At 39.1% G+C, this 14,063-nt stretch overlaps 1 protein-coding gene across 2 annotated transcripts in view; it reads left to right on the forward strand.

Moving 5' to 3' along the window:
• The first annotated feature begins 1 nt into the window (after window position 1).
• Spmip11 (sperm microtubule inner protein 11) overlaps window positions 2-14,063 on the forward strand; it is a 33,840-nt gene continuing 19,778 nt past the window's right edge. Inside the window, exon 1 of one of the 2 annotated variants that reach the window (XM_063254659.1) lies at window positions 2-290. In XM_063254659.1, coding sequence (XP_063110729.1) covers window positions 257-290 — 34 coding nt within the window. In that variant the 5' untranslated portion in view covers window positions 2-256. Of the gene's footprint in view, window positions 291-13,120; window positions 13,281-14,063 lie in introns of those variants that run through there. The other variant, XM_063254658.1, reaches the window with a different exon arrangement.

Below are 14,063 nucleotides of genomic sequence, written 5' to 3' on the forward strand. Positions count from 1 at the left end.
CAGTTAACAGCCAGTCTGGGACCAGGAAAGACCTTCAGTCGGGGACGCGCGCGCCAGTCATGTGACGGTTGAGAGGTAGCGTGAAATTAGAAGTTCTCATTTAAAACCCGCGTTTCGCCCCGCGAGAACAGGGCAGAGCGTTGGCGCCTAGGCCTTTGAGCCGCGAGGCTGGGTTGTTGACTGTCAAGGCATACGCCCAAGCGCCGCTCGGAGGCTCCTGAAAGAACTCCGTTTGTGGTGGAAACGGCGATATAAAATGAGGCTGGCGGAGGGCTTGATAGAGGAAATGGGTGAGATGTTCGTAAAACTGAAGACTATGAGCCTAATCAAAGACTATGATGCTATTGTATATCGAAACAAAACAAGTGTATGTTAAGTACCACAACCTGTTTGAAAATTCGCTCTGCCTGTGTAGCCAAGGCCCTTTCCATATTCAGGTATAGAGATCAGACTTAAAAGAATAAAGCAAAGTTAATTCTTAACATGTTCCAAACACAATACTATGAGTACTATGTTTCATTTAATCGATACAAGTCCAGGAGAAAATTTTATTAATTTTTTGCTACTGGGAATTGAACCCAGGGCTTTCCGCACTAAACTATTGTATATCCCCAACTTGTTTGTTTGAGGCGGAGTCTCACTAAATCGCTGAATTGTATAGGCTCTGCTTGAATCTGCTGGGATTGCAGACGTGTGCTACCATGTCCCTAAAGAGGTAAATATATTTTAATCCTTGTTTGCGGATGAGTGAACACCACCACGTGCAAAATTTGTAAATTTAAATTCTCTGTCAAATTGTATCCGAGGGGCTGGGGATTTAGCTCAGCGGCATAAGCGCCTCCCTTGCAAGCAGGCAGTCGTGAGTTCGATCCCTGGTACCGGTAAAAAGGAAAAAGACAAAAAAAAAAAGAAAAAAAAAATTGTATTCGAGCTCCAAACCAAGCCTTCCTTAAATACCAGCAATCTGGAATGCTAAAGCAGGATTGCAAATTCTGGTTCAGCGTAGGGAGCCTGTCTCAAAAATAAAAATAATTTTTAAAGGACTAGGGTTGTAATCTCAGTGAAAAGTCCCTGAGTTCAATCCCCGGTCCCAGAAAGAAAAAAAGTTGTAACCCAGGTCCATCATCTAATAGCTGTTTGATTCTGGGCAAGACATTAACCTTTCTGAGCCTCTTCTATAAGATGTACATGATTATTGGTACCTACATTTTAATTTTGAAGGAAGTGAAAATTTAATCAGTAGAAAGCATTTATAATTGCTCCTGGTATTTAATGAAACATTCTGCAGATCTTATCGTGGTTTTTTTTGCTTTTGTTTTTTGGGTATTTTTTTTTTAACATTCTGTTGAAATTGAGAGCAAGGCCAAAGCCTTCATTTTTGTATCCCTATGTGCTAGGGACATGGAATAGTACAGATCTCGCCCTAGTAAACAGTAAGTCTTTGTCCGCATCATTTTTGTTTTTTTGTTGTTATTGTTGTTTTGAGGTTGGTTGGTTTGTTTTGAGATGCAGTCTCAATGTCTAGTTCAGGCTGGCATCAAACTCACTATGTAGTCCAGACTGGCCTTACAAGGATCCTCCTACCTCATCCTCCCAAATCCTGGGATTACATATCTGTGCCACCATGCCTGGCTAAGTGTAGGTTTTTAAATTTGTTTTTGTGATGCTGAGAATTGAACCCAGGGCCTCATTCATAGTAGGCAAAACCTCTACCAGTAAGCCACATGACATAATTCCATTATTGTTGCCATTCTAGAAAATTGTACTTTTTGTTTTCAGAAACTACTCTCAGCCTACCTTGATTAATTTAGGTAAATTTGGATATTGGAATTCTTTGTCTTGTGTTTTTAATATTTTGTGTTTTGTCATTACTAATTCAGTGTGTTTGACTCTAGTTCAGCCTCAGAAATAGTTCCTTCCCTTTCAGATCGTTTTCTATGATACACTCACTGCCTACAATTAGTATCGGCATCTTCTGACCCTTTAGAAATTGAAGAATTTAGAAAAGTTGAAATGACTTACTTCAGGTGAGTTTGTTAAAAGGCTCATCATTTTAAGCTTCCATCACAAACTTTTTCTTTTAGTAGAATAAGCACTTTTTCAGTTATATAATTATGTATGTTGCTTTTTTAAGTTAATGTATTTATTTATTTATTTTGGAGTTAGAATCCAGGGCCTCCCACACACTAGCCATGCTCACTACTACTGAGCTACACCCTCAGCTTCTGTAAGTTTTTGTTTTGTTTTTATTTTTTGTGGTACTAGGAATTGAACCCAGGGTCTTCATACTGAGTTTCATCTCCAGCTCTTTTTATTTCTGCCTTTTAGCCAGGATCTGGCTAAGTCACCTAGTTGCCCAGGCTGGGGTCAAACTTGAGATTCTCCTGCCTCAAGCTGGGATTGTAGGTGCCTATCACCATGCCTAGCAGTAATGTTTTTAAACAGCCAAAATTATTCCTTTCAGATGTCTTAACTAATCCACTGACCTATGTTTGATTCTCTGCTTAATCTCTTGAATTAATAATGACTGTTGAATTTTCTATCTTGATTAATTATGATACTCTTCCAGGAAAAAATTCTGATATCTGTCAGACTTAAGGCAATGCAACTATTAACCATGGCTTGCTACCCTGACATAAAGAAGAGGGAGATCTGTGTAAATCAGAATAAGAAAGTGGTCTTTAAAGACATATAATTATTTCAAAGTAGCAAACAATAATAACATAATTATTAAATACATATTGGGGGATTCTGTTGGGGGTTTGTTTTGTTTTGTTTTTTGTTATTTGGTTTGGTTTTTGAGACAGAGCCTTGCCAAGTAGTTTAGGCTGGCCTGGACTTACTAGGTAGCCCAGGCTCACCTCAAACTCACTGTCATTCTGCCTTAGCCTCCCAATTGCTGGAATTATAGGCATGTGCCACCAGACACAGATCTAAATATATGATTTTTTGAAGCAGACCTATATTCATATACCAGTTATCCCTCCTCCAAACCAGCATAACTATTTGTAAGTGCACAGTTGAGTAGTGTCAACTATGTTCATGTTGTTGTGCAACAGATCTTGAAATGTTTCATCCTGCAAAACTAAAACTATACCTACTGAATAGGTTCCCAATTTGCTGTTCTTCCAACCTCTAGCAACTACCATTTTACTTTCTGTCTCTTTAGCTTTGACTACTTTAAATGCCTCATATAAATGGTATCATGTAGAATTTGTCTTTTTGTGATTGGTTTATTTTCCTTAGTGTAATATCCTTTGAAAAAATCCCATATTCTATTAGCTAGAATGATCTTGAATGTTATCCTTTTGTTTTATTTTGTTCTATTTTGTTTTGGTTTTTTTGAGATAGAGTCTCCCTATGTAGTTCAGGCTGGCCTTGAACTCACTAGGTAGCCCAAACTGGCCTCTAACTCCCAGGAATTTTCCTCAGCCTTCTGAGTGCTGGGATTACAGGCGTGCATCACCATGCATGGCAATGGGGAAAACATTTATGAACATGACTGCTATAGGAAGAACCTGGGATAACCAACAAATGGAAGAGTATGAAACTTGCTGGACAAATTTAAGAAATGAAGACGTAGAGAAATGCATCAATATAAAGTTTTTGGGTTTTTTTTTTTTTTTTTTTTTTTTTTTTGTCTTTTTCCTTTTTATCGATACCAGGGCTTGAACTCATGACTACCTGCTTGCAAGGCAGACGCTTATGCCGCTAAGCTAAATCCCCAGCCCCAATATAAAGTTTTGAATCAACAAGAAGAAATAATCCTGTGGACTCCAGATGCTAATGTGAATATGACACAACACAGCTGAAAGCTTTCTTGCAGAAAGCATCTCCTTCACTGGTCATTATCACTAAATAGGCCCATCAAAGTTCACACTGGATTGAAACCATATGAGTATTTGGGATTTGAAGAGAAGCTGCATAAATTTAATAAGCATAAAAGAACTTGCAGTGATTCTATTCCTTTCAGAAACATTCAGGGACTAGACCATAAATAAAACCCTATGTTTAAGAGCAATGTAGGAAAATCTACTCTGATTTTAGTGAGAGAGTTCACCCTGCAGAAAAAGACCTTTATATGTTAGAAAAGTGTGACAGCCTCCAACATACCTAGTTATGTTCAAATCTATGAAAAAAAGCACTTTAGAGGGAATCCATAAGTGTATAAACAATGTGAGAAAGTTTTCATTTCTTTTCATATTCAAATACATGAAAGAAGACATGCTGGAAAGAAACTATGTATCTAAGAAATTTGGAAAACATAGCTTATGGTAATTGATTTCACAGAGACAAGAAATAATTCACATTGGTGAGAAATCCTATATATATAAGCAGTGTGGGAAACTGTTTAGTGCACACAATAAGAGATACAAAAGAATTCACATGGGAGAAATCCTGTGTAAACAATATGGGAAAGCATTGAGAAGACAGTCACTGTCAAATACATGAAAGAAATTCACCCTGGGGAGAAACCCTTTGTGTGTTACCTAATGTGGGAAAAGCATTCAGTACATACAGCTATTGTCAGACATGAAAAAAAAATTCACACTAGTGAGCTGGGCGTGGTGGCTCATGCCTGTAATCCCAGCACAAGGGAGGCTGAGGTAGGAGGATCATTGCAAGTTCGAGACCAGCCTGGGCTACAAAGTGAGCTCAAGGCCAGCCTGAACTGCATAACGAGACCCTGTCTCAAAAAGACCAAAAAAAAAAAAATTCACACTAGTGTAAACCTTGCCTATGTGGGAAAGCATTCAGCAGAGGCAGCCAATATCAAATATGTAAATGAAGTTACACCAGTGAGAAATCCTGTGTGTGTAAGCAGTGTGAGAAAAGGTTGCTACTAACTCTTCGTTTTGTAGGCGTAACTTTTGGAGGACCACCTGGATGACTCTCCTTGAATTAAGAGCAATTACCTCCACTTTGGCTAAACCTGGCCCTATCTTCATGTACTGATAAGACTGACAGGGCTAGGCTATTTCCTTTTCCTTTCATTTAGCTCACACAATGTAAATAGGGCTAGCCAAGGTGCTGATGTCTTTTAATTAAACTTGGTGAATTGAAATGTATGTTTCACTTCCAAACAGCGTAAGTATTTTAGACATAAATGCCTGCATTGCAAGCAGCACAGTCGTGAGTTCCATCCCTAGTACTGATTAAAAAAAAAAAATTGGGAGTTGTCAAACACTAAAAAATAAATTTTGTTTTATGTTAATTGTTGTGATTTTTTTTCACTAGCTTTGGTTTAAATTCTTGGTACATATGCTCTTCTGTGTAACTAGATTTTTTTTAATTAGATGGTATATTTAATATTAAGGTATGTATTTTTAGAGTTTTGAGAACATGTGCTTTTGACAAAGTTTAACTTCCAGATTGGGAAATGTTGTTTTTCATATACTGACAAGATAACCTGCATATATTCCCAACATAATTGTATATTATATGAAGTGCATAATTTTGCCTGTTTTTCTTTCATATTGGAGCCTAGTATTATCTTTTACATAAAATGTTATGTTTTCTTACCATCAAAAAATATTTAGAAAATGATGTGTCCTTCACAACGCTCTCCAATTCCATGTCAAGTTGAAATCAGCCATGCCGAATATATTAGTCACATTAACAATGAGATTTATAGAAGAAAAACTGTAGATTACATCAGTTCATTGTGAAATTTGTTGTTATAAAGGATCTATAGTACATACTTGACATAAAATATGTAATCATCTTTTTATCATAAATTTTCTATAGTAAACTGATTCTTACCAAATACTTTCTTTGAATTTGGCCAAATTGTTTTGTGTAGAACTGGGTTTCAACCCACAACCTTCACACTGAGATACATCCTCCATCCCTTTTTTTATTTTGAGGCAGGGTCTTACTAGGTTGTGCTTGAACTTGCCGTCCTTCTGCCTCAGCCTCCCAGAGTACTACAGCTACAGCCATGTGCTGCAACATCTGACTTTTTGCCCAACTCTTGAATCAGGAACAAATGTACTGTTGCATTTGATGATAAAGTATAGCTGTTTTTTGTTCTGGTTTTTATAGTATTGGGGATTGAACACAGGGCCTTCATAGGAGCTACATCTTTGGCCCCTTTTTTTATTTATTTCAAGACAGGGTCTCTGTACATTAAGTTGTCCTTGGGCTGGGGATTTAGCTCAGTGCCTGCTTGGCAAGCACAAGGTCCTAAATTCAATCCTAGCACCCATATATATATATACACACACATTAAGTTCAATCCTAGCACCCATGTATATATATATACACACACATTAAGTTGCCTAGGCTGGTTCAACTTGTGATCTTCCTTCCCCAACCTCCTAGAATGCCTAAATAACAGCATGTCGCACCACACTGCTAAGTGAGTATACTTTTGACTAGGTTTAGATTGTTTATTGTTTGTTTGATTTTGTGAGACAGAATCTCACTATATAGTCCAGGCTGGCCTCAAACTCACTATGTAGCCCAGGCTGGTCTTGAACTCACTGAGATCCTCTTGCCTCAGCCTTGCAAGTGCTGGGATTACAGACATGTGGCACCATACCTGGCTTTTTGGGGATCTTTGAAACAAGTTCTCACTATGTATGTCAGCAATCTGGCTTTGAACTCACTATGTAGCCCAGGTTGGCCTCAAATTTGAAGTAATCCTTCAGCTTCAGCCTCCTAATACCTGAGATTATAGGTGTGTGCCACTATACCTGGCTCTGAGTATATTTTTGGTTTTTTTTTTTTTTTTTTTTTTTTTTTGTCTTTTTCATTTTTATCGGTACCGGGGATCGAACTCACGACCGCCTGCTTGCAAGGCAGGTGCTTATGCCGCTGAGCTAAACCCCCAGCCCCTCTGAGTATATTTTTGAATGCTAGTTAATACTTTCATTTGCCTTAGTAAGAGGAAAGTGAAACAATGTGACTTAAAAGTTAGAACTTCATTCCTCAATGACTTGAGCAACATCTTTGTTGAATTTTTTAAGTTTTTTTTTTTTTTTTTTTTTTTTTTTGGTGTGTGTGTGCCAGGGATCGAACTCATGACCTCACATTTGTCAGGCAGATGCTTGTGCCACTGAGCTAAATCCCCAGCTTTTGATAAATTTTTGAACACTGGAAGAATATTTCCGTTTTTTTGTGCTATTGATAAAGTAATGTCTATATAGGTATGATGCATTTTTAATCTGCATTGTTAACATTTTCTGTACTTCCTTAGGCCTGGACCTTCAACAAAATGAATAAATCCAGTTTTGTTTAACATTTGTCAATTTTGGGGCTGGGGATTTAGCTCAGTGGCATAAGTGCCTGCCTTGCAAGCAGGCAGTCGTGAGTTCGATCCCCGGTACGGATAAAAAGGAAAAAGACAAAAAAAAAAAAATTGTCAATTTTTATGATGAAAAGTCACCATGGCTAATTTCAAGCTACCAGAACCACAGTTTGATTATGAAATTAAGAAGAGATGTACACCATCACATAATAGTTTCTGTAGACAAATAACAACTGAAGAGGCTTCCAGTTTCCAATCTGATGTATAAACAATTTAGGAGTCATCACACCTAGGCTGAGGATATAGCTCAGTGGCAGAGTACTTACCTAGCATGCACAAGGCCCTGAGTTCTAGCCAAACAACAAGGAAAACTAAATTTAACAGGCAAACTAAATTTAACAACCTTTCTTGTATTCATCAGAGAAATAAAGTCACAAAATAAACCTCCACCCCCAAAAAACTAGAGAGACAGTCTCCTCCTAAGTGAAATCAGAACAGGAAAACAGAAAATCGTGATTCTGTGAAGATGTAAGAAAAAAAAAATACTCTGCTTCCAGCAGGCACACAAAAAAAGTAGCCTTTTTGAATTAACACCCAGAATTTTCTGCTCATAACAAAGATCTGTACTCAAGGGGGAAATTTTAGAGAATTGGGCTTTATCAGAGTCTAAACTATATGGGAAAAGAAAATAACCAACGGCAGTCTCTTTTAGCTTTCCTGTTTCTTTAAGATGTTGGTGATGAGGATACTACATAATTGTGAAAATCACAACCCAGTAGTGCAAAAGTTCAGTGAAAGATTGAGACTTAAGAATTGTGGACCACAAGCAGGAGACTTGTATTGAGTTCAACACCAGTCCAAAATACAAAGTGAGACCATTTCTGTGTAGCCCCAGCTACACAGCTCAGTGATCCTCCTGCCTCAGCCTCCCCAGTGCAGGGAATAGAGGTGTGCACCACCATGCTTGGCTCCAAAAAATTTTTTAAAAAAGAGCTTAGTGTTAGTGCTTGCTAGCACACACGAGGCTGTAGTGGTCCAATCCCTAGTCCCCCCAAAAAAGTAAACATTTCATAAAATGATAAAAGAGAACACACTGTCAGGTGCTGCGAGGAATGGAGAATATTTACCCACTCCCCCAGAAGGTGCACCCCTTCCCTAGGACAACAGGGACCCTGCTGGTTTCAGATCACACCCTTTCTAGGGCGCTGGATATTTTGTTGCTGACTTCCCAAGCATGAGTGGGGGCCACGAGGTGGTGCCCAGGTGTCATTAGGCCAAGCCTGGAAGCAGGCAGGTCCCTGGTTCTTGGTTCCAGGCTCCAGGGGAAAAAAAAAATTGTGGACCAGGCATGGTGATGGATGCCTGAAATATCAGCACTCAGGAGGCTAAGGCTGGAGGATCCCTGCAAGTCCGAGACCAGCCTGGGTTACAAAGTGATCTGGAGGCCAGCCTCGCCCTGTTTAAAAAAAAAAAAAAAATTGTGAAATGCTCTCCTCGGACCCCCAGTATTACAACTACATTAGTAAAGTTTCTGTATATAATGGAAACTGAAAGAACTTAAGTTCAGACCCTATTTAACAAGGACATCAGGGAAATTTTAGCCTGACACAGTGATTGCAAACAGTAAACCAGCATAATGCCAACAATAGAAACATAAAACACTTGCTTTACCTAATATGTCATGTCTAAATTTCAGTGAAAAAGAATTACAAAGCATGCTAAATGGCAAAAAATATAGCCCTAAGACACAAAGCAAGCACCAGAACCAGACTCACATATGGCTGAAATTCTGGAATTAACAAACTGAGAATTTAAAATGTGAAGAATATGCTAGTGGAAGGATGGACAACATGCAAAAACAGGTTGGTAATGTCAACAGAAATGGAAATTAAGAACCAAAAGAACAATCTAGAGATCATAATCTCCAACAGAAATAAATGCCTTTGGTGGGCTCATTAGAAGACTGGTTAGACTTAAAGATGGCAGAATAGTGAACAGCAGAGAAACAGACTCTGAGATTTGGCATTCAGACATTGGAATAGAGCAAAAAGGAGAAAGAAAGTGCGTCTCTAGTACCCATCAAATATCTGAAATGAGAATTGGAATCCACAGAGAGCAAAGAGAGAGACCTAAACACAGAAGAAGGAGGTGGCAGGGCCAAGGATATAACTCAGTGGTACAGCACCTGCCTGGCAAGCACAAGATCCTAAGTTGGCTCCTGTTGTCAAAAAACAAAAAAAAAGGTCCCAGGAAGTATTATCTCCTGAACCTTGACCTATTGCATAAGAGGGGCAACTCAAACATGGTGACTACTGGTGATCCCGGAGGCTTCCAATGTACCAGTAGAACATCACACTGGACATAGCAGACTGCAGTGGCTGGTGACTTACTCAGCATCAGACAACCCCTAGGAGAAGGCAGTTGGCTGGTAGTCATCTTGGAGAGGGGCGAACTGAGTTAAGAACTCAGAGCAAATTTAGGCTTGGTCCATTGCCTGCCAATGTCAAGATGGGGAAGAACTGAGTTCAAATGAGCAAGAGGTCAAGGAGCTGAGTTCAAACTAGCAGGAGGCAGCCAGTATATTGCAGGCTGAACAAGGAGGGTTCTAGGCTTACAGCCAAAAGCCAACCAGAACTTCAGAAAACTAAAGGTTCAGGGATTAATCAACAGAGATATGGGCTCAGTCTGTCCACTATGTCTATCAGTAACAGAATAAAATGCCCTGAACTGGACATTTTTTCTTTTTTCCCTCCTGTCTTTTTAACCAATTTCCCAAAATTTGCATAATTTTCCTTTATCCTCCAGCCTTGCTCTTAATCTTTTCCTCTTACATTTTTCTGTTTTCCCCTTAACCATTTTTCCCCTAACCATTTTTAAATTTTCTCCTCTGAGAGTAAAATTGCTATACTGAGGGCATATTTATTTATACAATTTTCTGGCTTGTTTTAGATTTTGTTATATAATCACAAATATAGTTCACACAAATTAGGGGCTGGGGATTTAGCTCAGCGGCATAAGCGCCTGCCTTGGAAGCAGGCAGTCGTGAGTTCGATCCCCGGTACCGATAAAAAGACAAAAAAAAAAAAAAGGTGGCAAATTAATAGTTACAGTTTAATCGGGGCTGGGGATTTAGCTCAGCAGCATAAGCGCCTGCCTTGCAAGCAGGCAGTCGTGAGTTCGATCCCTGGTACCGATAAAAACGAAAAAGCCAAAAAAAAGTTTGTCATTTTCTAAGCTGTGTTTGATGCTGTTGTTACTGTTGATAATACTACTTTACTTCAGCTAAGGTGACATAAATGTCCTAATCAGTTGTTCTTCCTGGTATGCCACGACTGAGACTGCCTAAGTGTCATAAGAAATTCCATAAGCCAATGCCAGAGAACCAGGAGCTAAGCCAAATAGGCAGCAATTTCTCATTCCCAATAAATTGAAGAGGTAGGGTCTTGCAATAGACTCAAAACCCAAAAGCAAGCTAAATCTGGAAGACTTCTCAGAGAGGTAGTCATTTCCTAAGGGTTCTAAACACTAGCAATAAGGCTACGTGCTATAAGCAATTTACAAGCCTCAAGCCAGGGATTAAAAAAAGAAAAGATAGAAAATGAGGAGACACTTAAGCAAGATGCAACTCCAGACTTCCAGCTCAACAAAGGCAAACCCAGGGGGCAGTGGGGTGGAACAAATTGAAAAAACCACCTACCTGGATTTTCTGAAGTGGTAACAGAGCTAACAAAGCAGATGAATGAGGCCAGAAGTGGTGGCGCACACCTGTAATCTCAGCACTTGGGAGGCTAAGGCAGGAGGATAGCTATGAGTTTGAACAACCTGGGCTACATAGTGAACTCAAGGACAGCCTGAACTACACAGTGAAGCCCTGTCTTAAAAACAAAGCAAAACAAAACAAAAAAATTCCAAAGCAGAGAGATGAGGCTCTAGAAAAAAATCAAATCAGAAGTAATCTCAAGGGAAGAAAGGAACTCTTCTCCACTGTTGGTGGGAATGCAGACTGGTGCAACCACTGTGGAAATCAGTGTGGAGATTCCCCAAAATACTAGGACTAGAGATCCCATTCAACCCAGGTATTCCCCTTCTGGGTATCTTCCCAAAAGAATTAAAAACATCATACCACAGTGATGCATGTGTACCCATGTGTATAGCAGCACAGTTTGTAATAGGCAGATCTTGGAAACAACCTAAATATCCACTGACTGAAGAATGAATAAAAAAGATGTGGTATTTTTATACAATGGAGTACTTACTACTCAACCATAAAGAAAGATAAACCGGAGATTTGGAGTAAATGGATGCATCTTGAGAACAAACTCCTTACTGAGATGTTAGTATCAGAAGCTGAAAGAAAAAAATGTGTATTTATATGTATATAAATAATAGTTAAGATATTTATACTACTGATTTCTCTAAGGTCAACAAAGAAAAACAAAGATTTCTGGTATTGTTCAAACAGTTGAATGCAGATGTCTTGTGCTCTAGGTGAATGATTTGGGGATGACAATGCACAATGTATGTACCATTGTTGCCCCCACTGACGTGTTTTGAAATTTTCTTTTTATTCTTGAAATAAAATGGATTTGGAAAAAAAATAATCTCAGATAACTAGAGATGGTGACCCTAATGAAAAACATGGTTAATGACTCTAGAGCAGATACAGATCAATTGACTGGTCATAACTAAGGAAAGAATCAGCTGGTTTGAAAATATAGCAGCAATCCAGTCATGGTGACTCATGCCTGTAATCCCATCAGTTGGGAGGCTGAGGTAGGAGGATTGTTGCAAGTTCAAGACCAGCCTGGGTGACAAAGTGAGCTCGAGGCCAGCCTGAACTGCATAGAGAGACCCTGTCTCAAAAAAAAGAAAATACAGCAACAGAGTTAGGCACGGAGGTGCATGCCTGTAATCCCAGCACTCATGGAGGCCAGGGGAGGAGGATCTCAAATTCAAGCCTACTCAGCAGCTTAGTGGCTTAGCAGACCCTGTCTCAAAATAAACAAAAACCCAACGCTAGACAATTTAGAAATCCCTAGTACTGAAATCAAAAAAAGAATGTGTTTGCCTAACATGTAAAAGGTCTTGTTTTGATCTCCAGTACTGCCCCCCCCAAAAGAATGAAAAAACAGAAAACTTAAAAAAAAAACCCAGACTTTCTGGATACAATAAACTTACAATTATAAATAGTAAAATAATTAGAAAGCAATGTTTTTAGTATTTTAGTATAATTGCCTTTGTTTTTAATATAATGATCAATTTTAAGTTTTGATAATTTGGTTTTTAATGGCTAAACAACCAACTCACAAAATTAGTGAAATTTAACTCTCAAAAGTCAGCATTAGGCTGGGGATTTAGCTCAGCGCCATAAGCACCTGTCTGGCAAGCGCGAGGTCCTGAGTTCAGTCCCTAGTACCAAACAAAAGTCAGCATTAGGGGCTGGGGATTTAGCTCAGCGGCATAAGCACCTGCCTTGCAAGCAGGCGGTCATGAGTTCAATCCCTGGTACCGATAAAAATGAAAAAGACAAAAAAAAAAAAAAAGTCAGCATTGATTGGCACACTGTTGACGAAATAAAGATTCGCCAGAAGTATCATCCTTCAGATTCCATTATGTGCTGAACACCACCGAGAAAATCTGCAAATATTAAAGTTAATCTAGACAAAGTCAGATACCTGGCATATGGCAAAACTGACATTTGAGCCCAGGTTAAGGCTGCTTCTCCTCAGCACTTTCTGAGACTGAATAAAGAAAACGATTTCTGACATTTCATTCTTTATTTCTTAAAATTATTTAGTCCATTCTCACTCCATTCCCATTCCCATTGTGAACCCATAAATCCTCATTAGATAAAGGCAGTGTCAGTGATGTTGATTCTTCAGAACATTACCATAGTTACCAAACACAGTCCAACCTGGACATTCCAGAAGAGGATAGGGAGAAGCTGAGATGGCCTTCTTCAACTTATATCTATTAGGATATCAAAATCCCTTTCGGAACAGAAAAAGGAATGCAACTGAAGAAACAAGTAAGGGGGACATACTTTTCTTAGCCACTTCCTTCCCTCCCATGGGCTAGAGATTTACCTACCAAGATCAATAATTACCCTAGTTAAAATAATGGCGTAGGGACAACAGTATTCATTCACCTTCACTCTTCTGTTTATTTTTGAGAGCAAGTCTCACTGTGTAGGCTAAGCTAGCCTCAAATCCATGGTAATCTTCCTGCCTTTGGCTGCCAAGTGCTGTGATTACAAGGGTGCACCATCACGCCTGGCCGTCCTGTCATTTAATTGTTAGTATGATACACAATTTTTTGAGTCCTTTTTTGAGGCAGCATTTCACTGTATGGTCAGGCTGGCCTTGAACCTGCAAAGTGAACCTTGAACCTTGAAACTACAAAGTGTAGCCCAGACTGGCCTCCAACTTGCAGCAATCCTACCTGTCTCTCCCCAGTAATGGAATGACAGACGTGCACCACCACATTCATCTAGATGCACAATTCTTTTACTCAGATAAATGTATTCTTACGCATTCATTTGCTTATTTAGCCAAAACTCTTTTTGGTGGTTGGGGGGAGGTACCAGGGATCAAACTCACAACCTTATGCTTATCAGGCAGGTGCTTGTGCCGCTGAGCTAAATCCCCAGCCCTAACCAAAACTTACTCAGCATCAGCTGTGTGCCAGGTCTTATGTTTGTATACAGGGTTACAAAATGGATAGAAAAAGACTTCTGTTATAAAGTGGCTATCTGATGAGGAAGCATACAAACAAAGTATATATATATATATATATATATATGGGACATGAT

The sequence above is a fragment of the Cavia porcellus genome, unplaced genomic scaffold (genome assembly GCF_034190915.1).
Source record: "Cavia porcellus strain 051 isolate PalLab524CR breed Dunkin Hartley unplaced genomic scaffold, mCavPor4.1 scaffold_8, whole genome shotgun sequence".
NCBI lineage: Eukaryota > Metazoa > Chordata > Mammalia > Rodentia > Caviidae > Cavia > Cavia porcellus.